This window comes from Scyliorhinus torazame, chromosome 3 (genome assembly GCF_047496885.1).
Source record: "Scyliorhinus torazame isolate Kashiwa2021f chromosome 3, sScyTor2.1, whole genome shotgun sequence".
NCBI lineage: Eukaryota > Metazoa > Chordata > Chondrichthyes > Carcharhiniformes > Scyliorhinidae > Scyliorhinus > Scyliorhinus torazame.
Window position 1 is genome coordinate 294,987,980 of NC_092709.1, and position 26,122 is coordinate 295,014,101.

General features: G+C 47.6%; 1 protein-coding gene across 2 annotated transcripts in view; it reads right to left on the reverse strand.

Moving 5' to 3' along the window:
* Positions 1 to 26,122, reverse strand: part of LOC140409179 (mothers against decapentaplegic homolog 4) — a 140,809-nt gene that overhangs the window by 53,410 nt on the left and 61,277 nt on the right. For both annotated transcript variants that reach the window (XM_072497413.1, XM_072497414.1), the window contains exons 5-7: positions 23,715 to 23,945; positions 11,525 to 11,644; positions 5,524 to 5,637 (exon numbers count right to left, since the gene is read on the reverse strand). In XM_072497413.1, coding sequence (XP_072353514.1) covers positions 5,524 to 5,637; positions 11,525 to 11,644; positions 23,715 to 23,945 — 465 coding nt within the window. The remainder of the gene's footprint in view (positions 1 to 5,523; positions 5,638 to 11,524; positions 11,645 to 23,714; positions 23,946 to 26,122) is intronic.

The following is a 26,122-nucleotide window of genomic DNA, read 5'->3' on the forward strand; positions in this document are numbered from 1 at the left end:
GCCCAGGGAAGTCTAAGAGGGAAAGTGGAGGACCAGGAAAATAGGTCCAGACGGCAGAACATTAAAATAGTGGGTCTGTCAGAGGGGATAGAGGGCAGAGGCCCAACAGGCTACATCACCCAAATGATGGGCAAGCTAGTGGGAAAGGAGGTATTCCCAAACCCACCTGAAATAGGCAGGGCGCACAGGTCGCTCCGGCCCAAGCCCAAAGCCGGGGACCAGCCCAGAGCAATTATCGCGAAGCAGCACTAGTTCCAACACCGGGAGAGAATCCTAAAGTGGGCCCTACAAACAAAACAGAGCACATGGGAAGGGAAGACCATAACGGTGTGTCAGGACATTGAGGCGGACCTGGCCAAAAAATGGGCTGAATTGAACAAGGCAAAATCAGCACTGCACAAAAGCAAGGTAAAATTTGGGATGTTATTCCCTGCCAAACTGTGGGTAACATTTGAGGGGAAAGAGCTGTATTTTAACAACCCAGCGGCGGCTGATGAGTTCGTTAGAGCGAACAAACTGGGGGAGGAGCACACGCAACGAAAGACATGAGGACGGAAAAGGAAGGGAAGGCCAGAACAAAGAGCGGAGGACAGACCGCAAATAAGGACAGTAGACTCATGAACTGTGCACATGTGTTACGACTTGCGCTGCTGTCTTGTCTCAGAGCTTGTCTCCTCTCTCAATGGGGGGGGGGGGGAAGAGTGAGGGTGAGAAAAGCAAACAGGAGGGCAAGACAAGGGCCAGTAGGAGAAAGGTTAAACAGGGCCAGAACTGGGCGAATACTGGGAGGAGGGCCACCATACAAGCGAGGAGGGCCAGCACGGGAGAGGCGGAAGGAAGGAGGGTCGCAGTGCCCCTCTAAGAGGAGGGGGAGCACCTGGCACAAGGAGGGGAGCGGGGGGGGGGGGAGAACGCAGAACAAAAGAGAAGCAAAGAGAAGGATGAGATAGTGAAGCAGTACAGACATGGGCCTCGGCAGGCATGGAGCAGGGCGAGGAACCAAGAGGGCGCCGCAAACAGCCAGTCGAGGAGGCATCAGGGTGGAGGGAGACCCCGGAGCGCTGGGGCACACCCGTGTGGCATATACACAGCTGTTTGCCGCATTGGATGCTCCTGGGCAAAGGGAAACCCCTGAGCGCTGGGGCCCGACCCCACGGTGAGAGCGATGACCCTGGCCATTTTGGACGGCACCCTAGCAAAGGGAAACCCCGGAGTGCAGGGGTGCGTCCACCAGGTAAGTATGGGTGATCCCACAGTACCGGGGGGGGGTCAGAAACCCCCCACCAGGATTGTTACCTGGAATGTAAGGGGACTCAACGGCCCAGTGAAAAGATCCAGAGTGTTCGCCCATCTAAGAAGCCTAAAAGCAGACATAATCTCCCTACAAGAGACGCACCTGAGGGAGAAGGACCGACTGCTGGTAAGGAAGGGCTGGGTGGGATAGACGTACCACTCGTGCTGCGGGACGAGGGCTAGGAGGGTAGCAATATTAATTCGCAAAAGGACGAGGTTTACGGGAACCAAGACAGTTACGGGCCCAGAGGGAAGGTACGTCATGGTCAGCGATGCCCTGGACAGGACACCTGTCGTACTGGTAAATGTGTATGCTCCTAACTGGGACGACTCAGAATTCATAAAGAAGACCATGGCGGAAATCCCCGACCTTGACACACACCGACTGATTATGGAGGGTGACTTTAACTGCGTGCTGGACCCACTGACCGACCGATCAAACCCCAGAACGGGGAAAAAGTCTGGCATGGCTAGGGAGCTAGGTGCCTTCATGGAACAGATGGGGGCGGTGGACCCATGGATGTTCCTGCACCCGGGAGAAAATGAGTTCTTGTTCTTTTCGCTGGTGCACAAGGTATACACCCGTATCGACTTCTTTGCAGTGGGGAAATCGATGCTTCTAGGGATCACGGGTGCGCACTACTCCGCAATCGTTATCTCCGACTCACTGTATGGATGTGAGGTTGGAGACAGGCTGGGCCCAACGCCCCACGTGGAGGCTGGACATGGACCTCCTGGCTGACAAGGCTTTCTGCCAAAAAATATCACAGGCCATAGGCAATAACTTTAGTAACAACCAAAATGGGGACGTCTCACCCTCCACGTTTTGGGAGGCACTGAAGGCCGTGATCAGAGGAGAGATCATAGCCTAAAAGGCAAGTAGAGATAGGGAAGAGAGGGTGGCCAGGCAACAGCTAGTGGACTCCATTCTGGAAGTCGATAGAAAGTACTAGAAGGCCCGACTGTAGAGCAGCTGGCGGAGAGGAAAAAGCTGCAAATGGACTTTAACCTGCTATCCACTAGGAAAGCAGTGTACCAACTCCGTCAGACGCGGGAGACCTTCTACGAACATGGAGACAAGGCTGGCCGCCTATTGGCTCACCAGCTGAGAAAGCGAGCAGGTTAAGGATAGCAAAGGCAGATTGGTAACAGAGCCAAAGGAGGTCAATCGGGCATTCGAGACCTGCTACGGGAGACTGTACACCTCAGAGCCCCCCCGACGGCGATGCAGGAATGAAACAGTTCCTAGACAGATTGGAACTACCAGTGGTGGGGGAAAGACAGACGGGGGAAGCTGGAAGCACTAACAAACCTGGGAGAAATCATGGAGGGCATCAGCTCCATGCAGACGGGAAAGGCACCGGGACCCAACATATTCCCGGTGGTCTTCTACAAAAAATTCGCACCAGTTCTGTCCCCACACCCAAGGGATATGTTCGCGGACTCACTAGCAGGGGGCACCCTGCCCCCCACGCTAGCGCAGGACACAATTTAACTCATACCCAAAAAAGATAAAGACCCGACGAAATGTGGATCATACAGACCCATTTCACTGCTGAACGTGGATGCGAAAATACTCGCAAAGGTCCTGGCCAAAAGGCTGGAGGGCTGCGTACCAGAGGTGGTCACAGAGGACCAAACGGGCGTTGTCAAGGGTAGGCAGCTCACAGCGAACATCAGGCGGCTGCTGAATGTGGTAATGACCGCCCCCTTCAGCTACAGAGAGGAACAAAACAGGGCTGCCCCCTGTTCAAAGTCTTGTTCGCGCTAGCAATCAAACCCCTGGCGATAGCCCTGTGGGACGCAAAAAGCTGGAAGGGAATCTGGAGAGGAGACAGAGAGCACAGAGTCTCACTCTATGCAGATGACCTGCTCCTTTATGTCTCAAAGCCACAGGAGGGACTGAAGGCAATACTGCAAATACTGAAAGAGTTTGGAACCTTCTCAGGCTACAAACTTAACCTGGGCAAAAGCGAGACAAATCCCAGTGAACCCAAAAGGGGGAGGGACAGAACTGAAGGGGCTCCTGTTCAAAACAGCCCAGAACAGATTCCGTTACCTGGGGATCCAAACAGCCAGAGACTGGACACAGATCCAGAAGTGGAACCTGACCAGCCTGGTGGAGGAAGTAAGAAAAGACCTTCAACGGTGAGGCTCACTCCCACACTCCTTGGCGGGAAGAGTGCAGACGATCAAGATGAACGTACTGCCAAGGTTCCTCGTCCTGTTTAGATCCAGCCCGATCTTCACCCCAAGGTCTTTTTCCAAAACATAGACAGGCTAATCATGGCGTTTGTGTGGGGGGGCAAGAACCCGAGAATTCCCAAGCCGACACTGCAAAGAGGGAAAGTCAGGGGGGGACCTGGCTCTACTGACCCTACAATACTACCACTGGGCAGCAACGGCAGAAAAAGTGAGGGGATGGGTACAAGAACCCAACACAGATTGGATACAAATGGAGGAGGCATCCTGTAAAGGAACAACCCTCCGGGCTCTGGCCACAGCAGCACTCCCATCCTCCTCAACAAGGTACACAACGAGCCCAGTGGTAGCGGCCACGCCGAGAACGTGGAACCAGTTGAGACAGCACTTCAGGATAACCAAAATGTCCCTTATGACCCCCATCTGCGGCAATCACAGATTCCCCCCAGCCATGCTAGATACCACCTTCAAAAGATGGAGGTGGGATGGGGCCACACAGACGGTTGGGGACTTCTACATAGGGCGCAGACTGGTGATACTGGACGAACTGATGAGGAAGCGGAAACTAGCAAGGGGACAGGAATTCAGACACCTCCAAATAAAGCACTTCTTCCGCAAAGAGACAGTAGGGTACCCCGGGGCCCCAGAAAGCACACTACTAGAGGACCTGATAGGCACAAGCAGCGAGAAGGGGGGAGGGGGGGCTATGTGGGAAAATATACGGACAGCTACTGGACAGAGCCCGAACACCACTGGACGGGACCAGACAAAAATGGGAGGACGAACTGTGGACAGAGGTAGGATGGGGACTCTGGAGCGAAGCACTAAGCAGTGTGAGCTCCACGTCCTCCTGCGCAAGGCTAAGCCTAATGCAGCTCAAAGTGGTGCACAGAGCGCACCTGACCAGAACCCAAATGAGCAGGTTCTTTCCGGAGATGGAGGACAAATGTGAACGGTGCCAGAGGGGCCCCCGGCCAACCACACCCCAAGCTTGCTGGGTTCTGGACAGCCTTCTCCGGGGTAATGTCCAAAGTTGTGGGGGTGGGGGTGAAGCCATGCCCAATAGTGGCAATCTTCAGGGTATCGGAGCAGCCAGAGCTACACATGGGGAAGGAGGCCAACGCCCTTGCTTTCACTTCCCTAATCGCTCGCCGGAGAATCCTGCTCGGCTGCCGATTGGCAGCACAGCCTAAAGCTGCAGATTCGCTCGCTGACCTCTCGGAATTTCTCCACCTGGAGAAAATTAAGTACGCCATCCGAGGGTCAGAGGAAGGCTTCCTGGGTACTTGGGGGCAGCTCATCGGCCTATTCGAGGCCAGCAGCGAGGAGTAAGGCAGGGGAAAAAAAAGAACCACCAACGGACCACAAGAGAAGAGGCAGGGTGCTGAAACCAATGGGGGGTGGGGGGGGGGGGGGGGGGAGGAGGAGAGAAGGGGGGTCATAGACCGATCCAGAGGGCAGCAAAATGTATGTAGTTAGTCAAATAAAGGACAAAACAAACCTCTCAGTAAAATAAAGCAAATTAGCGCAGGCAAGGAAAATGTAACGTATATAAGTAACAACTGTTTATACGTATGAGAAAAGCCAACAAAAAGATTTAAAAAAAAAAAGATTATTTTATGTAAGTTTTTTTTTATTCTTGCTACAATGAAAATGTATCGGAGCAAAGATGAAAACCTGAAAAAGAAATAACATTTATAAATGTAAAAGGATTTGTGAATGGTACCAATGCTACAAGTAGATACAATGCCTGAAACATTTGTTCAAGGTAGTTTCATGCAAAGAAGTTCTGAAGAAGAATTTAGAGCAACATCCAACTCATCATTGAAGCCAACATGTTAAATACAATTACCCCTTTCTACCTCTCCCCAAAATGGTGCTGCAATTCAAGGTTTTGGGGACAGACATTGTGTAATATTTTGGTAGGTTGGAATGCAATATACAATCACTTTCATTCATACAACACCTATAGGGAGCTATAAAACTAAGCATAATCTCTTGGTTGACAAGTCCTGCAACAAGACTTACAGTAATGGCCAGCATGATGTATAGGGGTGTGGTGCTGAAGATGTCCGTTCTGGTGGTGAGGCATATTAGGGGTAAATGCTGCCGCTCTGCTTCCAGTCCAAGTTGTAGTGCTATCTGTTAGGTTACAAATTAGGAATATATGGTTGTGTATATCAAATTTTGGAACAAGTAAATCAACTATCTTTCACAAAAAAAATCAGCACTATTCTCCAAAGTTGTAAATGATGAAAAAAAAGATAGCAAGGAAACATCACCAATGTCCATTTACATGATTTAAGAACCTTGTACTTAAATTGTTAAATTCTCTTGTGATATTTGAAATCATGCATAAAACATCCCAAACACAGGGCTAGAAAGCTTTACCTGTTCGCAGGAAACAAAAACACAGGACTTTTCAAATCTAACACCAACCAGCACAATAAGTCTAGCATCTACAACGGAGCTTGCCTGTGGCAGCCAGATACTGGTCACAAACCGACATTAAATTGAGGATTATAGGATTTACAGCACAGTAACAGGCTATTTGTCCAAGGTCCCGGCTCGTTATCATTATCAGTTACGCGGTACGGAAAACAACAGACAACTAACACTCTTATGTGGCAGAAAATTTAGAGCTATCTTCATCAAAATTAAGATGGCAGAGAAGAACTTAGATATAAAACCACCGGGTACAGAGAGATATAAAACCTAACAAGAACCAGTCTTAACATTTACTGAGACAATTCACTTTGAAAGTCTCTCAGCCTTGTCTCACACAGGTTAAGCAACATCTCAATTTCATAGCATGCAAAAGGAATTAAGACTGCATTTTGTTACACCAAAGGCTTCTCACATAGTAAGATTCCAATACCAACGATGATTGTTATAAGCTAGATTTATTGGAGACTGAAATCAATTCAACAATATAGGGCATAAGTACAATAAATGGTCAGAAAATGTCAAAACATTAAAAGAAAGACCATTACTGCCACCTGCTGTTTCTCAAACATAATTAATAACAATTATTTTAAGTTTAACAAGGAGTAATGTTCGAAACACCAGAGCTAATAGACGTGTTATTGGACTTTGAGCTTGCTCAGTATATCAAACTGTATAGGAAATTACCAGACTTATACTAAAGACCAAATATTTCAAATGCACTCTTTTACACCTGTTAATTTATAATAAAAAAATTTCATAATTGTGCAAGTATCACAAAACATTTTTATATTTGCATAAACAAAAAAAGTGTAAATTGAAACAAAAGGAAGAAAATAACATGCCATCCAATGCAATAAAATTGGTTTAATAAAATAGTGAATGGAACATAGCACAAAGAATATTTAATAAAAAATAGCTTAGAAAGCACAAAGGTCTATTTTAGGAGGTAAGAAGCGAAGAATTACTTTGATTCGGCTTTATTTTATGGGCCCAATTTTGAAACAGAATCGCAACTCTTCAAAAGGCATCTATGACAGAGCCTTAGTTGCAAGTGCCTCTAAGCAAATAAACTGTCTAACTAATTATTTCCAGATATAGGATTTGCCAACATGTCTAAGGCTTTGGGTAACAGATAGCAACAGATATGTCATGGTTTAACTGCAAATTTCAACTCCCCTCACTCTCGTATACTGTTTACAGTACAACGTTTTCCCAAAATCCGTATTATCAGTCACTTGCTTTCAAAGTACTCTGGCCCAAGTTGCAAAGTGTACTTGAGGATAAATAACTGTTAGAAACTGCATTTCACAGGTACACGGCAGGAACACTTTCTTCCCAGACAAGAGGTGGGAGAATGGGTGAATATCCAAACTGGTATGAAGCACAAGTCAAGCATAATTACTACCTCAAATAGCAACAGTTTGTATGTCTTAGGTGTGTGTGCAGTGTGTGAAGCTCAAGGAGGATCTGGAGACTCCCATAGCCTTGTCATCTATGTATTCAAAGTGACCACTGTGACAATGTTCCCATAACTGGCATGGGCACTTTCTAAAATAATAAACCCAACTACATCAATTGTCCATGTCAATATGTAACAGCCAGATACAATGCCTTGGCAATGATGCTGTTCAATCAGCTCTCTTAGATCAGACACAGCAACAGAACACAAGATAGTTCTGTGCTCCATTTCAAAGCCCCAGAAGCAAAAGACTACCAAACGCATTGGTAGCTGTGTACTATTACACCCCAAGCAAATCTGCAGAAACTGAGAAATATTTCCAGCTCATCAGCTGTGCAAATTTTAACATAATAAGCGCAAAATTAGCAATGCATGTGTTGAATACCCAGGGGGAATATTTCCCAAGATTGGTACAAATTACAGCTCCCGCATTTCTTCAGCCTCAAAAGAGGCTAGTTTAACCAGAGTTTATAAAAAGCCGGCTCATGAAAATGTTGATCTGTAGAAGTCAGGAATCCTTGATGTATGCAATCCAAGCACATCAATAACTCCACCTTTAGTTTGCCTTGTTTTCTTTTTCAGATGCAATCATCGAAGAGGGGTTCTTCAATCTTGTAGAGACATTCAAGTATAACCAATTACACTGCTCCACAGGATGAGCTGCTTGGAAGTGGCTGGCGTTCCGCAAAATGAATTTCATTTGCATAGACACTTGCCTATACATTTTCTTGATAATTTACAGTCTTTTAAAATATTTTCCTTAGCCAAACTTTCAGTTGTGGCAAGTTAAAGTGGGATAAACGCTGATATAGTGCATCAATGCCGGAACATGATCAGGCATTTTCATTCACTAATGAGTTTTTGGATGCATAGGGGATTTGCGAGCGCAGCAACATAAATAAAAGACAAAGACAAATTTTGTTTTTTTTTTAGAAACAAGAAACAAAACCATTTTGTCCTTTTTTTGTGGGAAGCTCCCCTTGCAGATGAAATGTCACACTCTGTGGTTAAGAGCTCCTCTTCAAAAAAATTGTAACATATGGAAGATAAAAATCGTCTCCTGGTAATCCACACTAATTTATATATTCAATTTATTTTTTGTTTTTTGAAAGGTTTTGTCTCACTCTGGTCAAGTTCTGATTCTGAAGAGATGTGGGAGGGACCAGGCTCCGCAGTCTCTTCACTATGTGAAGTTCCTGCATCCATCCTCCCTGGTTGTTGGTTAGCCCGTAAATGTAAGAGAAGGCCCTGAAGGGTTTGCCCTATTAGTTGCAGGGGAGTACGCAGAGAGTCAATGGCGCCACACAAGTTCTCCATGTGCTCATTCATGTCTTGGCGAAGTCCATGAATTCCCTCTTCAATCCTTTGGAAGCCATCGATCAACATGGCATTGTGACATTCCTCGATTTTAAACAAAGTTTCTTCAGGCACCCAAGTCGAAGATCTCCATCTATTTGGCCCGTTATCTGGATCATCCCCTGGAGAACCTGGATGAATAATCTCCTGGGGTTCCCCATAATCATCCTCATCATCCTCATCATCATCTTCAATGGTCACAAGGTTCGACTCCGCCAGGGTATCTATGAGAAAAACAGGTGAAGGGGGAATCTCAGCATATATCGTTATCCAGGAGGACAAGTACAATCACATGAAAGGATTCAAAGAAGGGCAACAAGGATGGTTTCCAGCCTAATGGAAGAGGCGAAAGAAGTTCATCCTGTTCTTATTTGGGCAAAACCTAGTGTGGGGTGGGATGGGATGGGATGGGTTGGGAGAGAAATGATGTTAAAATCATGGAGAATTGGGTGAGATGCTTTCTGAAAAAATTGACAGAAGAAAATCACGTTGTATTGCTACAAGCTAAAGTAACCACAAGCTAAATGTGCCTTAAAGTTGAAACTTTTCATACTGACTACAATTGGTGCAGTACATTCTGATTCATTTGAAGTATTCTAAAAGAAAATGGACCCAATTCCTAACTTGCAAAGTTTAAAGGAAGGTGAAATTTAGCACCAATGACAAAAGAGAAAGTGATTTGCATGGATATAAAAAACTAATTAATCTGAATGCCATGATTGACCCTGGCATGACGTGCAGAGATACCAGCGGTATCTCCTGCTAAGGGCTTTAGGAGGTCACGATCTCAAGGGTCAACCCCATTTCCTCCACATCCCTCCTCCAACTACATCCACGTAGAAACAACAGAGATTTAATGCAGGTTGCGGCACTGTTATTTCCTCTCAAATATATCTTGGGTAAAGAGAAGAGTGCATTGATTTTCTCCAAATATTGACCACCATAATTTTGATTTTTGCCACCTAGGGGAGGGGACAGTGTTTGGTTTTCTCCTTCCTGAACAGCTCCTCCTCATGGTGCTGCATTTCTACAATCAGGCCACCCAACTTCTCTTCTCTGAAGTTTTGTTTTGCTGTATATACCGAAGTTTCCTGTGTCGTTAAATTTGTGCAAGTTTCCCAGTCGCCAACTGTAAACAAACTGAAGCCGCGCATCGTAACCATGCATTTCAAACTCAGCCAGTCACATTCCCTGTGAAAATCACAGTGTTGGTCCAACTCATGCAAAGAAATTCCAGAACCACGCCCAATCACAACTGCATCATAATGCAATGAGAGGTGCAACAAAATGAATGGAAATCGGGCCACCGTTTTTGATGTACAGAAAATGCACAGATCATATCCCTCCCAAGTTTTAAACTTTTAATTGCTAATAAAATTGTGTCATTCCATGTTTTTCTCCTGTTCCAAACCACAATGGCAGAAAAACTTGCATGAAAAATAGAATATGATACTTAACTGGTAACCTTCAGAACAATGCAAGTTTCTTGGTTATGGAAGCAATTGAATTAAAAAAAGTTCTAGGATTTGTTGGCAACCGTGGAAAGGCAAATTCAAGCCAGGAGCAATTGCATAGAATCAACAACACAAAAACAGGCCCATCAGCCCAAATGTTTACATTCCACACTTTAATTACCACTTCTCACCTGCACATAGCTCTTCTCTTTCATGTAAACATCCAGCCTCTTCTTAAAATGTGCCAATTCTAAATGCTTCCACCATTCCAATGTGGCAGTGAGTTCTACATGCTCACCACACTCTGCATAAATATATTCCTTCGAATTTATTTTCTTTAAATGGGGGATTGATTATCTTATATTTATGCATCAAGTTATAAACATCTTAAAAGGACACTCGGTCTATTGCTTTTAAAACAAGTAATTTCAAAACTAAAAAGTCTGAATATTTGCAAAGTAGATTTTGAAATTAAGTCTTAAAAAATATAATTTTAAAGCAGGATCAACAGTTTTTAAAAACTGTGGTAACTTCTATTTATATGCCAATATAAACCAAAATTATATTACTGACCCTGTCAATGTACAAGTATGCACACAGACACAAGAAGCGCTTGTGCCCTGCAACCTGAACAAGATGCTGCCTGTGCAGGGGTATGCAGTGTAATAAGTGTTGTGTTTTGTACTCTGGGATAACACAGGTTGCAACTCGATGCAGCTTTGACCAAAAGATACTCCAGACGTTGAAGTAAGTTCAATGTGATTTATTGAACCATTAGCACAGTTCTCTAGGAGTTTGACTCTCCTGCTAATCTTGCTATAGTAACTCAGTCTAACTAACCAGTCTGCTCTAAGCCACGTGGTGGGTGTGATGCTTCTAATCTGCCCCATTCCTACTCTCTAAGTGTCGCCTGTGGAAAGAGACAGAGCAAGTGTGCCCTGTCCTTATATATGGGTTGTGTAATGCCCCCTTGTGGTAGTGTCACTTCTGGGTGTCTTGACTGCCCATTGGTCGTGTCCTATTCTATGTGTTCATTAGCTGTATGTCTGCATGTCATGACGTCTCTGGTGCTCCCTCTAGTGTTTACTGAGTCGTAGTGTATTTACATTAACCCCTTGTGTATTTACAGTGATGCATATCACCACAATAAGCATGGTTTGGACTGAACCAGTCAAAGTGCCATTTAGGCTTAGCTTTAGTTGACTAATTATAAATTGTGAGCAAAATGACCAACAATTTGATTGAGGCATGTAAACAGAGATTGCTCAACACAATGATACTGAAATAAAACTCTGAAATACTGCTTCCTTACTGTGATGGTAGGTTGCTGGTTGTGCTGGAAAGCCATTCTGCTGTGTTGCTTGCTGAGGCCCCGATGCAATCTGTATTAATCCATCATTGTGGTTCACTGGCAACATGTTACTTGGCTGACCTGCGGAAAATAGAGTGCAGGACAAAATTTATTCCAAAGAATTTAGTACCCAAATACTGAAACATTGATGGAGACCAACAGATATTGAAAGTTCTAGTGATACAAGTTCAGGTGAAGTCCGAGGCTTAAATTGATTTTATTCCATTTTTCAGACCAAAACCTACCCAAAGTAAAACAATATTTTCGGAATTATTTCTCCCCACCCACATCTCCAGCTTTGAGGCAGACATTGCAATTAACCAGAATGGGAAAATTCAGTCTGAGAAAATACGTGAGATCCATTAGGTACACAAAACTGTACTTACCCGAATCAGTTTTTGATGCTAAGTTCTATTGACAGCTGTTGTTCATGTTTAAGTATCTCTAATGACTTTTTATCAATTATAAACCCTTTTTTTTTTCTAGTTATTAACATCCAAGAAGAAGACCGGAACAAAAACCCAAGAATCAAGGCATATTGAGAAAAATCAGTAAAGTTCTTATTTTGATCATTACTAAAACTTTAAAAAGCCAGAATTTTTAATAAAGAAGTAATTAAATCAAATGGCACTTGCTAAATATTTACACAATTCACAGACATCAGGTTTATGGGTCAGACTCACCCAAACACTAGAAAAAAATTAAACTTAAGAGCCACAGTTTACAGTTATGGCTCCAGTTACCTCTCTTTATGACAATGTGACATTATACAATTTTGTAGACTTTGCACAGCAGTAATCTGGATTTTAGTAAACAATGCTTCAGTGGTTCGACTAGTGGTTGATGACCTCAGTTGTCAGGAGATCAGTGTGAAATGTGTGTCAGTGCAGAACTATATTTGCTCCATATTAAAAATAAGAGAGACATTTGCTGCAGCAGAGAATATACTCCACAGAACGGAACCTAAAGTTAGCTCAGATCCCCTTTTAAAATCCAATTTGTACTGTCCTGGTTTGTTGTCCTGTTGAAAAATCAGGCCCAGAAATGGTCATGGATTGCATCACTGGATTCTATTTTTGGTTACACAATTTTAACACTTCTTCTTGATTTGGAGAGAAATCATTCTTTTACCAATGTGCCAGCTAAAAAGTGTCATGCCTTTTAGCCAACATCACAGGATCTGCCTCCATCATCATTCCTTGGTATGGCCTGTCTCACTGACAGTTAGACCAGAGTTATTAGCACAGCAGTATACAGTCAAGAGGGACTGGCCTTGGGAATATCCAACATTGACTCTGCACCCCATGGAGACATGGCATCGGGTCAAACATGGTCAGGTAAAAAGAAACCTGACTATCACCTATGAATCAGTACTCTTCCATGTTGAACATCACTTGGAGGAAACACAGTGAGGGCGAGGTACTCTGGGTGGGGGACTTCAATAACCATCACCAAGAGTGGCTCAGTAGCACCACTAGTGACTAAACTGGCAAAGTCGTAAATGATATAGCTACTGACTGGACCTACAGCAGGTAGTGAGAACACAAGGGGAAAGCCTATTTGATATTGTCCGACCAATCTATATACTGCAGATGCATCATCCAGAAGAGTATCGGTAGGAGTGGCCACTACACAATTTTTGTGGGAAATATGATAACCCTCTCTATCATGTGGTGTAGCACTATCGGGTTGAATTGGGTAGATTCAGAACAGATATAGTAGCTCAAAACTGAGCATCTGTGATACGCTGTAGCCCATTGGCAGAATTGTATACCATCACAAAAGGTCACCTTTTGACCCGACATATTCCCCATGTCACAGAAAATACAGGGATGAAGCCCTTTGGCCCATCAAGACTGCACCGACACATGAAAGACACCTGGCCTGCCTACCTAATCCCATTTCACCATTAAAATTGAACAAGGGAGGGCAGCACGGTGGCACAGTGGTTAGCACTGCTGCCTCACAGCACCAAGGTCCCAGGTTCGATCCCGGCTCTGGGTCACTGTCCGTGTGGAGTATGCACATTCTCCCCGTGTTTGTGTGGGTTTCACCCCCACAACCCAAAGATGTGCTGGGTAGGTGGATTGGCCACGCTAAATTGCCCCTTAATTGGAAAAAAGTAAATAATTGGGGACTCTAAATTTATTTAAAAATTGAACAAGAGGACGAACACGGATTCAAATAAGGATTGTAAGAGTATGCCAATCATGCCATGCATAACTAAAAATGAGGTATATTACACAGTTTTAAAAAATGTTTTAAAAAATAAATTTAGAGTGCCCAATTAATTTTTTCCAATTAAGGGGCAATTTAGTGTGATCAATCCACCTACCCTGCACATCTTTGGGTTGTGGGGGCGAAACCCACGCAAACACAGGGAGAATGTGCAAACTCCACACGGACAGTGACCCAGAGCCGGGATCGAACCTGGGATCTCGGCGCCGTGAGCTAGCAGTGCTATCCACTACACCACCGTGTTGCCCTAGTATTACATAGTTACTGTACAGTGGGAAACAGTCCTCTTGATTGGCATCCCATCCATCATCTTCAACATTCAGCCCCTCCTACAAAGACAAGACAGTGGCAGTGTATACCATCTACAAGGTGTCAAGCAGCAACTCACCAAGATTCCTTCAACAGCACCTTCCAAGCCCGCAACCTCTACCACCGAGAAAGACAAGAGCAGCAGATGCATGGGAACACCACCAACTAGAAGTTTCCCTCCAAGCCACACAGCATCTTGACTTCAAACTATATTGCTGTTCCTTTTCAGTGTTGCTGTCAAATTCCTGGAACTCCCTCCCAAACGGCACTTTGGGAGCACCTGCACCACATGGTTCAAGGCAGCGGCTCACCACCACCACCTTCTCGAAGGCACTCAAGGTTGGGTAATAAATATTGGCCTAGCCAGCAATGCACACATCGATAAAGGAGTTAAAAAAAAAAAATGCAATCACCAAATGAAGCAATCCCACAATCAACAGATCATATCAGAGCTCTGCAGTCCCGCCACACCCAGTCAGGTGGTAGATAAGTAAATAACTAAGAAGAAAAGAAGGCTCCACACGCATTCCCATCTTCAAAGATGGTGCAACCCAGCATGCAAATGCAAAATACCAGGCTGAAGTGCTTGCAAGCAGAAGTGCCAAGTGGATGATCAATTTTGGCCTTCTCCTGACATACCCAACAATCTCAGATGTCGGTCTTCAACCAAGATGATTTGCTCCAAATGATGATCAAGAAACAGCTGGGCACAGTAGATACAGAAAAGGCTGTGGGCTCTGACAACATGCCAGGTGTAAGAACTGTGGCCCAAATCTAGCCACAGCCCTAACACCAATAATAATAATAATCTTTATTATTGTCACAAGTAGGCTTTCATTAACACAGCAATGAAGTTACTGTGAAATCACCTGTTCGGGCACTGAGGGAGATTTCAGAATGTCCAAATTACCTAACAAGCACATCTCTCGGGACTTGTGTGAGGAAACTGGAGCACCAGGAGGAAATCCACGCAGACACGGGGAGAAGGTGCAGACTCCACACAGACAGTGACCCAAGCGAGAATTGAACCTGGGACCCTGGCACTGCGAAGCAACAGTGCTAACCACTGTGCTACCGTGCCACCACACTGGCATCTAGCCAGTAGAAAATGGTCCAGGTATGCCCTACTCACAATAAGTAGAACAAATACAATGTGGCCAATTACCACCCCATCAGCCTATTTTCAAAATAGGAAAGGTGTCATCGACAGTGCTATTGAGTGATAATTCCTTAGCAACATTTTAAAAAATAAATTTAGAGTACCCAATTCATTTTTTCCCAATTAAGGGGCATTTAGTGTGGCCAATCCACCTAGCCTGCACATCTTTGGGTTGTGGGGGAGAAAACCCACACAAACACGGGGAGAATGTGCAAACTCCACACAGACAGTGACCCAGAGCCGGGATCGAACCTGGGACCTTGGCGCCGTGAGACTGCAGGGCTAACCCACTGCACCACCCTGCTGCCCATTCCTCAGCAATGTTAACATCTTCGCGAATTACCACGGACTAGAAATTTAACTGGAAGAGTCATTCACATATTGTGGCGAGAAACATTGACTCCCCAAAGCTCACCAGCATCTACAAGGCACAATTCAAGAGCGTAATTAAATACTCTCCAGTTGCCTGGATGAGTGCAGCTCCAATACACTCCAGTAGCTTGACATTATTGAGAACAAACCAGGCAGCTTGATTGAAACCTCAGCAACTATCATAAATATTCATTCCCTCGACCAATGATGCACAGCAGCAGTGTGCACACTATACAAGTTGCATTGCAGCTACTCATCAAGATTCCTTCAACAGCACTTTCCAAACGTGTGACCCCTACCACTTAGGACATGGGCAGCAAATGCATAGGATTACCATCATCTGAAAAATCCCCTCCAAGCCACATACCATCCTGACTATAAACCATATCTCTGGTCTTTCACTGTCCTTGTGTGAAAATCCTGGAATTCCCTGCCTCACAGTACTATGGGTCTATCTACTCCAGATGGTCTTCAAGAGGCCAGCGTCCCATCGCCTTCGCAAGAATTAGGGATGGGCAAGAAATGCTGGCCTTGCCAGTGATACCGACATCACATGAAACAATTTTTTGAAAAGCTCAATGCTCAATTTGGATTCAGTCAAAACGACTCAACTCCTAACCTCTTTACAATGCTTGTTCAAACATGGACAAAAGTGCTTAAGTCAAGAATGAGAGGATAGTGTTGATCTGTGACATCAAAACAGCACTTGACCGAGTGTGCATCAAAATGTCCCAGTAAGTTTGAAGTTAATGGAAATCAGGTGAAAAACTCTACTGATTGGAGTCATATTTAGCATGAAGATGGTTGTGGTTTTTGGAGGCCAATCATCTCAGCACCAGGACATCACTGCAGAAGTTTCTCAGTGTAGTGTCCTAGAGCAAACCAACTTCAGCTGCTTCATCAATGGCTTTCCCCCTTATTGAAGTTGGAAATGTCAAGTGAGGATGATCACTATCATTGCAATGTGTGTTCAACTCGCACCTCCTCAAATAATGAAACATTCCTTTTCCATATGCAGGAAGACCTGGAGAATATTGAGGTTTCTGCAGCTGGCAAGTAATGCTTGCATCACAGAACTGTCAAAGAAAGAATCGAACCATCTACTTTTGACATTCAAAGACTCACCAATGCCAAATACCCCACCACCCCACCATTAAAATCATAAGTCACAACTGACTAGAAATGTAACCAGACCAACCACAAATACTGGGACTACGCAAGCAGGCCAGAGGTTGTGGTAAGTGACACAAATCCTGACTCCCCAAAGTCTTTCCACATTCTACAAGGCACAAATCAGAAATGTGATGGAATACTCTCCACTTGCCCGATGAATGCAGCTCAAATAACAATCAAGAAGCTTGACATCATCCAGGACAAAATAGCCACTTGATTGGAAATTCCTTCACTACCAGCACTTTGTGGCTGCAATGTGTACATACCACCCACAAGCTGCACTGCAGCAACTTACCAAAGCCTTCTTCAACTGCACCTTCTAAATCCACAATCTCCACTGCCTAGAAAGACAAGGGCAGCAGACTCATGGGAACAGCACAACTTGCAAATTCCCCTTCAAGGCAAATCATGATTGTGCTATAATCGCCATTACTTTAAAAAAATATATATTTTTATTAAAGTTTTCACAAAATATCAACAACAAAATGTAAAAGAAACCCAGTAGAATTAAGTACAAAACCAAACAAAACAACCACGTTCCCCCCTCCCCCTATACACAAATAATAAATTAACACCCCAAATTAACACACAGCAAACATATACACCCCTCAGATTCCCCCAGTATAGTCAAACAAAAATAAAATAGAATCCCCCCCCCCGGTTGCTGCTGCTGACCATTGTCTATCATTCTGCCAGGAAGTCTAAGAACGGTTGCCACCGCCTGAAAAACCCTTGCACCGATCCCCTTAAGGCAAATTTCACCCTCTCCAATTTAATAAACCCCGCCATATCGTTGATCCAGGATTCCACGTTTGGGGGCCGCGCATCCTTCCACTGGAGAAGAATCCTTTGCCGGGCTACCAGGGACACAAATGCCAGAATACCGGCCTCTTTCGCCTCCTGTACTCCCGGCTCCCTTGCAACCCCAAATATTGCGAGACCCCAGCCGGGTTTAACCCTGGATCCTACCGCCCTCGCTACGCCCTTCCAAAATTCCTCCAGCGCTGGGCATGCCCAGAACATGAGTGTGGTTTGCTGGGCTCCCTGAGCACCTAACACACCTGTCCTCACCCCCAAAAAACCGGTCATCCTTGTCCCGGTCATGTGTGCCCTGTGCAACACCTTAAACTGTATGAGGCTGAGCCTCGTGCACGAAGAGGAAGAGTTCACCCTCCCAAGGTCATCTGCCCACGTCCCCTCCTCGATCTCCTCCCCCAACTCCTCCTCCCACTTACCTTTCAGCTCCTCCACCGAGGCCTCCTCCTCCTCCTGCATCACCTGGTATGTTGCCGAGATCTTCCCCTCTCCAACCCACACCCCCGAGAGCACCCTGTCCTGTACAGTGCATGGCAGCAGCAGCGGAAATTCCACCACTTGCCGCCTGGCAAACGCCCTTACCTGTAGACACCTAAAGGTGTTCCCCAGAGGGAGCCCGTACTTCTCCTCCAGCTCACCCAGGCTCGCGAACTTCCCATCCACAAACAGGACCCCAAACGTCTTATCCCTGCCCTGTACCACCCCGAAAACCCTCCATCTATTTTCCCTGGGACAAACCGGTGGCTCCCCCGTATCGGGGTCCACACCGAGGCCCCCACTTCCCCCCTGTGCCGCCTCCATTGTCCCCAGATTTTGAGGGCAGCCGCCACCACCGGGCTCGTGGCATACCTCATTGGAGGGAGCGGCAGCGGCGCCGTTACCAGCGCCTCCAGCCACGTATCCTCACAGGACGCCGTCTCCAGCCTCTTCCATGCAGCCCCCTCCCCCTCCATCACCCACTTGCGCACCATCGCCGCATTGGCGGCCCAGTAGTACCCACAGAGGTTGGGCAATGCCAGCCCCCCACATATCCCTACTCCATCCAGGAACCCTTCTCACCCTCGGAGTCCCTCGCGCCCACACAAACCCCGTTATGCTCCTGTTGACCTGCCTAAAGGCGGCCTTCGGGACAAGAATGGGGAGGCACTGGAACAGGAACAAAAACCTAGGGAGCACAGTCACCTTGACTGACTGCACCCTATCCGCCAGGGACAGCGGCAACGCGTCCCACCTCTTAAACTCCTCCTCCATTTGCTCCACCAGCCTCGTGAAATTAAGTCGAAACATGGCCCCCCAGCTCCTGGCCACCTGGACCCCCAAATACGTGAAGTTCCTCTACGCCCTTTTTAGTGGGAGCTCGCCAATCCCCCTCTCCTGGTCCCCTGGGTGAACCACGAACAACTCGCTCTTCCCCATGTTGAGCTTGTACCCTGAGAAATCCCCAAACTCCCTGAGGATCCTCATTACCTCCGGCATTCCCTCCACCGGGTCTGCCACATATAGCAGCAAGTCGCCCACATAGAGCGACACCCTATGCTCCTCCCCACCCCGCACCAACCACCTCCAGTTTCTCGACTCCCTCAGTGCCATAGCCAGGGGTTCAATCGCCAATGCGAAGAGCATGGGGGCAGGGGACAACCCTGCCTTGCCCCTCGATGTAACCGAAAGTACTCAGACCTCCTCTTGTTCGTGGACACACTCGCCATCGGGACCTCGTACAACAGCCTAACCCACCTGACGAACCCCATCCCAAACCCGAGCCTCTTCAGCACCTCCCACAAGTACCCCCACTCTACCTTATCGAAGGCCTTCTCAGCGTCCATCGCCACCACTATCTCCGCCTCCCCCTCCGGCATCATAATAACGTTCAGGAGCCTCCGCACATTCGGGTTCAACTGCCTCCCCTTCACGAATCCCGTCTGGTCTTCATGGATAACCTGCGGCACACAATCCTCAATTCTCGTAGCTAAGACCTTCGCCAGCACTTTGGCATCTACATTTAACAACGAAATTGGCCTGTAAGACCCACACTGCAGGGGATCTTTGTACCGCTTCAGGATCAAGGAGATCAGTGCCCGGGACATCGTTGGGGGCAAGGTTCCCCCCCCCCCCCCCCCCCCCCCCTCCGCCTCATTGAAGGTCCTTACCAACGGGCCCAACAGGTTCACATATTTTTTGTAGAATTCGACCGGGAAACCATCCGGGCCTGGTGCCTTCCCCACCTGCATACTCCCTATTCCTTTGGCCAGCTCCCCCAGCCCAATCGGGGCCCCCAATCCCGCCACCAGTCCCTCCTCCACCTTCGGGAACCTCAATTGGTCCGGAAAGCGGCCCATCCCTCCCTCCTCCAGTGGGGGTTTGGACCGATACAGTTCCTCATAAAAGTCCCTGAAGACCCCATTGATGCCAACCCCACTCCGAACCACACTCCCTCCCCTATCCTTAACTCCCCCGATCTCCCTAGCTGCATCCCGCTTCCGAAGCTGATACGCCAGCATCTGGCTTGCCTTTTCCCCATATTCATAAACCGCCCACAGGGCCTTCCTCCACTGCGCCTCCACCTTACTGGTGGTCAACAGATCGAATTCGGCCTGGAGGCTACGCCTCTCCCTCAACAGTCCCTCCTCCGGCACCTCCACATACCTCCTGTCTACCCTCACCATCTCCCCACCAGCCTCTCCCTATGCTCTCTCCTCTTCTTGTGGGCCCTAATGGAGATCAGCTCTCCCCTAACCACGCCCTTCAGCGCCTCCCAGACGATCCCCACTCGGACCTCCCGGTTATCGTTGTCCTCCAGGTATCTCTCTATGCTTCCTAGGACCCGCTCGCTCACCTCCTCGTCCACCAACGGCCCCACCTTCAAACGCCACAACGGGCGCTGGTCCCTCTCCTGCCCCAGCGAAGGTCTACCTAATGCGGGGCATGATCCGAAATGGCTATTGCCGAGTACTTGGTATCCTCTACTCTCGCTATCAGAGCTTGCTCAGAACAAAAACGTCGATCTGGGAGTAGACCTTATGAACGTGCGAGAAGAATGAAAATTCCCTAGCCCTCGGCCTTGCAAATCTCCAAGGGTCCACCCCTCCCATCAGGACCGTAAACCCCCTCAGCACTTTAGCCGCCGCCGGCCCGGGCCCCCCCCCCCCCAAATTATCAGGCCTCCCACTTCCAAGTCCGGGATCCGACCCAACATGCGCCGCATAAAACCGGCATCGTCCCAGTTCGGGGCGTACACGTTTACCAGCACCACCCTCTCCCCTTGCAGCTTACCACTTACCATTACGTACCTGCCGCCATTGTCTGTCACAATGTTCGACGCCTCGAACGACACCCTCTTTCCCACCAAGATCGCCACCCACCGATTTTTGGCATCCAGCCCCGAATGAAACACCTGACCTACCCACCCCTTCCTCGACCTTACCTGGTCTGCCACCTTCAGGTGCGTCTCCTGGAGCATGAGCACATCCGCCTTCAGCCCCTTCAAGTGCGCGAACACCCAGGCCCACTTAACCGGCCCGTTCAGTCCCCTTACGTTCCAGGTTATCAGCCGGATCAGGGGGCTACCCGCCCCCCTCCCCGCCGACTAGCCATAACCCCTCCTCGGCCCATTCCCCATGGCGGCAGATCCCCGTCCCAGCCTACTCGCTCCAGCTCCCCCTTGACCATACCAGCAGCAACTGGCCCCCACTCCCCCCTCCAGCTAGGACCCCTCCCAGCTGTTTTGCTCCCCCCTTTGCACTCCCGCAAGTCAGCTGACTCCTGCTGACCCCGGCCACTCCCGCCTCTCCTTCCATTGTGGGACTTCCCCTCCCCCTCCATTACCCACCAGCCGGCTCTCCGCCTCCTCCTTCCATCCCAAGTGCAGGGGGAAAAAAACACGCACTTCCCCGACCCAGCCCCGCCCCCTCCAGCGCAGGAAAAAGCCCACGCTTTCCACCTGCCCGGGCCCGGCCACGCTTCCTCTGGCGCAGCTCCTTTTACACGCCCAGTCCCCTCACCCGCGACTCGGGCCCCATCCCCCTTACCAGCCATCCACCCCCTACTCCGTTTACTTGCCCCCCCTCCAAGAGCCCACCCGACAAACCCAACCAAAACAGTGCCCAACCCACCCTAACCACCCACACCGAATCAAAAAGAAACAAGAACAAAGAACCCCCCCCCATAAAATGTAACACAACAATAACAAACCCCGACCATCCCCACACCCGCCCCCCCCATCCCGACCCTCAGTTTGTGTCCAGCTTCTTGGCCTGAACAAAGGCCCACGCCTCCTCCGGGGACTCAAAATAATGGTGCCGGTACTTGTAGGTGACCCACAGTCGCGCCGGCTGCAGCATGCCAAAATTCACCCCCTTATTGTGCAGCACCGCCTTTGCCCGGTTGTACCCGGCCCTCTTCTTCGCCACCTCCGCGCTTCAGTCCTGATATATTCGAACCTCCGCATTCTCCCACCTGCTGCTCCTCTCTTTCTTGGCCCACCTGAGCAGGCACTCCCGATCAGCGAATCGATGAAACCGCACCAGCCGCGGCTGCTCGTTGGCCTTGGGCCTCCTCGCCAGCACTCTATGGGCCCCTGGAAGGACCTCGCTCCCATCAGCGAGTTTAACATGGTGACCACATAGGCCCCCACGTCCGACCTCTCCAGCCCCTCTGGGAGGCCCAGGATCCGCAGATTCTTCCGCCTCGACCGGTTCTCCATCTCCTTGAACCGTTCCTGAAATTTCTTGTGGAGCGCCTCGTGCGCCTCCACCTTTACCGCTAACCCAAAATCTCATCCGCGTTATCAGAGATCTTTTGTCGGACCCCGCAGATTGCCACCCCCTGGGCCGTCTGGGTCTCCAACAGCTTATCAATAGAAGCCTTCATCAGCTCCAGCAGGTCCACTTTGAGCTCCCTGAAGCAGTGCTGGATAACTTCCTGCTGCTCCTGCGCCCACTGCATCCACGCTGCCTGGTCCCCACCCGCCGCCATCTTGCTCTTTTTCCTTCGCACTTTCTTTAGGTTCATCACCACTTTTTTAGTCGCCCCACTCCTGGTCCAAGCCATACACTGTCGGGGGAATGCTGCAGTCTTCTTCCCACACCGGGAAATGTCAAATAAAATGCCGTTGGGGGCCTTGAAAAGAGCCCAAAAGTCTGTTCCAAGCGGGAGCTGCCGAACGTGCGACTTAGCTCTGCATAGCCACAACCGGAAGTCCCCATAATCGCTATTACTAATTGGCAGTGGTCAACATTCTGGAATTACCCAACAGAACGTAGCAGCTCAAGAAGACTGCTCGCCACCATTTTCTCACGGGCAACTAGGGATGGACAATTAATTCTGACCTTGCCAATGATGCCCACATTATACGAATGAATTTAAAAACAAATGAAGATCAGGAAAAACTAATTATAAAGATTTGTCTTCATACTGCACAAGGTGTAATTATCTCTTCCCCTCCCAGAGTACGGAAAAAGTTGGCTCTCTCCACAAATGTCGACTGACCTGTTAAAACTTTTCTGAATTTTCTGTTTTTACCCAGATTTTCAGGACTTGATTTTCATTCAATTAGTCCACTTGATAGTGTAAGTCTTAAAAAAGTACAAGTATGCACTAAATTCATATTTTTTTAAATCCAAAATGTTTAATAAAATATAATTTTAAGAAACACAAATTAATTTAGAACAATGAAATCAAACTGTACATCAGGTCCCTCAATGGCTTGGCTAGTTTATCCAAATCAATAGTTTAGTCATACAGCCGATGTGGTCTAAATTAGATTTCTGAGATACGGGTATGTTCCTAACAGTATTCACACCACATACATTATAGCGATTCAAGAAGGCAGCTCACCATCACCTTCTGAAGGACAATTTGGGATGGGCAAAATGCTGGCCTAGCCAGGGACACCCGCATACCGTTAACAAATTTAAGAAACAAATTCTGCATAAATTTCTCAGCACTGACACATCAAGCAAAATGCAGAGCTCTAAACCAGGATTGAAAATTTAAAAGAAACAGTCCCTCAATGCAGGATACACTTCTCTTTTCTACAATAGATACATAAACCCTGTTTTCATTAACCCCAATCATAATTCCACTTACTTGTGGTGGCAACAGGAATGCTTGGAAAATTGGTGGTGTTGGGAGTACTGGACTCTGCTGGTGTTAACAAGGTCGGTCCACTGTAGGTTTCAGTTGGTTGCCTGGTAGTAGGTGGATGTTGGATTGTCTGCAAAGAATGTCCTTCAGTGTTCAACAGAGTTTGCGGTCCTTCAACTTGCCCGTATTCATTCACAAATTCATCTTTAACTAAAAGGTTTGAAGGCGCTGGAACTAATTTGAAAAAGGAGATCTGTCAATAAGCATGTATGAAAGCAAGAAGGTGGTTATTACTATTTTCTGTCTTTTAAAAAAGTCTATCATGTCACCCATCATTCAGTATTTTATCAGGTAAGGGACAGACGGTGTATATACTTAGACCATAAGACCACAAGACATAGGAGCGGAAGTAAGGCCATTCAGCCCATCGAGTCCGCTCCACCATTCAATCATGGCTGATTTCAACTCCATTTACCCGCTCTCTCTCCATAGCCCTTAATTCCTCGAGAAATCAAGAATTTATCAACTTCTGTCTTAAAGACACTCAACGTCCCGGCCCCCACCGCCCTCTGTGGCAATGAATTCCACAGACCCACCACTCTCTGGCTGAAGAAATTTCTCCTCATCTCTGTTCTAAAGTGACTCCCTTTTATTCTAAGTCTGTGCCACCGGGTCCTAGTCTCCCCTGCTAATGGAAACAACTTCCCTACGTCCACCCTATCTAAGCCATTCATTATCTTGTAAGTTTCTATTAGATCTCCCCTCAACCTCCTAAACTCCAATGAATATAATCCCAGGATCCTCAGACGTTCATCGTATGTTATTATCTTACTTCGAGGTGATCCCCAAAATCATCCCATCAGACACCTGTAACTGCTTAAAAAGCATGGCCAATCTTCATGACGGGAATTGCTTCCATTTGCCATGCTAAGTATCTGACTTGTGCTTACAGATAGTCATAGCACAAGCCTACATTACACCATCTTATTACAATATACTAATACAGACTTCGCGAAAAGGAAAGGGCTGGTGGTGGACTGAGAACTTTTGAACTTTGCTGCAGCGTTCTTGTTTTTTTTCTGTTCTTTTTTTAAAAAGTTTCTCGTTTTGTGGAAGCTATTTGTAATGCCTTTTGCATTGATTTGGGACCAGCGGTAGAGCTGAGTGAGTTACGGTTTTCATTTGCACTGTTGGGGGATGGAGATGTGCTTGTTTAGATCTTGGTGTTTTTCTGTCGGGCAATTGTGTGGGGATTGTTTAATGTTGGAGGATGTTTGTAAGAGCGGGTGGGAGGGTGGGGAAGGAACAATAGGTGGGAGTTCTATCCGGTGCCAGGGATGGGGGCCACCAAGCTAGCTGGGCGGGCTAGCTCACGTAAGCGCAGTGGGGGGTGTGCATATGTTTGGTTTATTAAAGGGGTTGGGTTACAGAGTGTTGTTACTAGGGGGAGGGGGTAAATGTTCTGCTGATGAGGGAGGGACTTGGGCTAAGGGACAGAGAGGAGGTTGGGGCGGAGGCTGCCTGGGGGCGGACTGGTGGAGGAGCGGAGTATGGGCTGGAGGCGGGCCCAAAAAAGGGGATGGCTGATTCACGAAGGGGGGGGGGGGGGGGGGGGGGGCAATGAGCCCCCCAACTAGGCTGATCACCTGGAATGTTCGAGGGTTAAATGGGTAGGTCAAGAGGGCACATGTGTTCGCGCATCTTAGGGGACTGAAAGTGGACGTGGTAATGTTGCAGGAGACGCACCTTAGAGTAACTCACCAGATTAGATTGAGGAAGGGCGGGGTCAATCAGGTCTTTCACTCGGGACTAGACTCAAAGACCAGAGGGGCCGCGATCCTGATCAATAAGCGGGTGCTGTTTGAAGCGGGTAGAATAGTCTCGGATGGACAGCACGGTGGCCTATTGGTTAGCACAGCTGCCTCACGGCGCAGAGGTCCCAGGTTCGATTCCGGCTCTGGGTCACTGTCCTTGTGGAGTTTGCACATTCTCCCCGCGTCTGCGTGGGTTTCGCCCCCACAACCCAAAAATGTGCAGAGTAGGTGGGTTGGCCACACTAAATTGCCCCTTAATTGGAAAAAATAATTGGGTAATCTAAATTTATTTTAAAAAAGAAGTCTCGGATGTGGGAGGTTGGTACAGTGGGAAACTGGAGGGGGTGCAGGTGGTATTACTAAATAGTATGCGCCAAATTGGGATGATGTGGAGTTTATAAAGAGGATGCTGGGGAAGATCCGGACCTGGACTCGCACATGGGAGGGGAATACAATCCAATTATTGACCCTGCCTTGGACCGGTCAAAAACGGGCAGGGTGCGAGCAATGGCAAAGGAACTAAAAGAGTTTGTGGAGCAGATGTGGGGGGGGAGGGGGGAGGGAGATCCATGGAGATTTGGGCAACTGAGGGTGAAG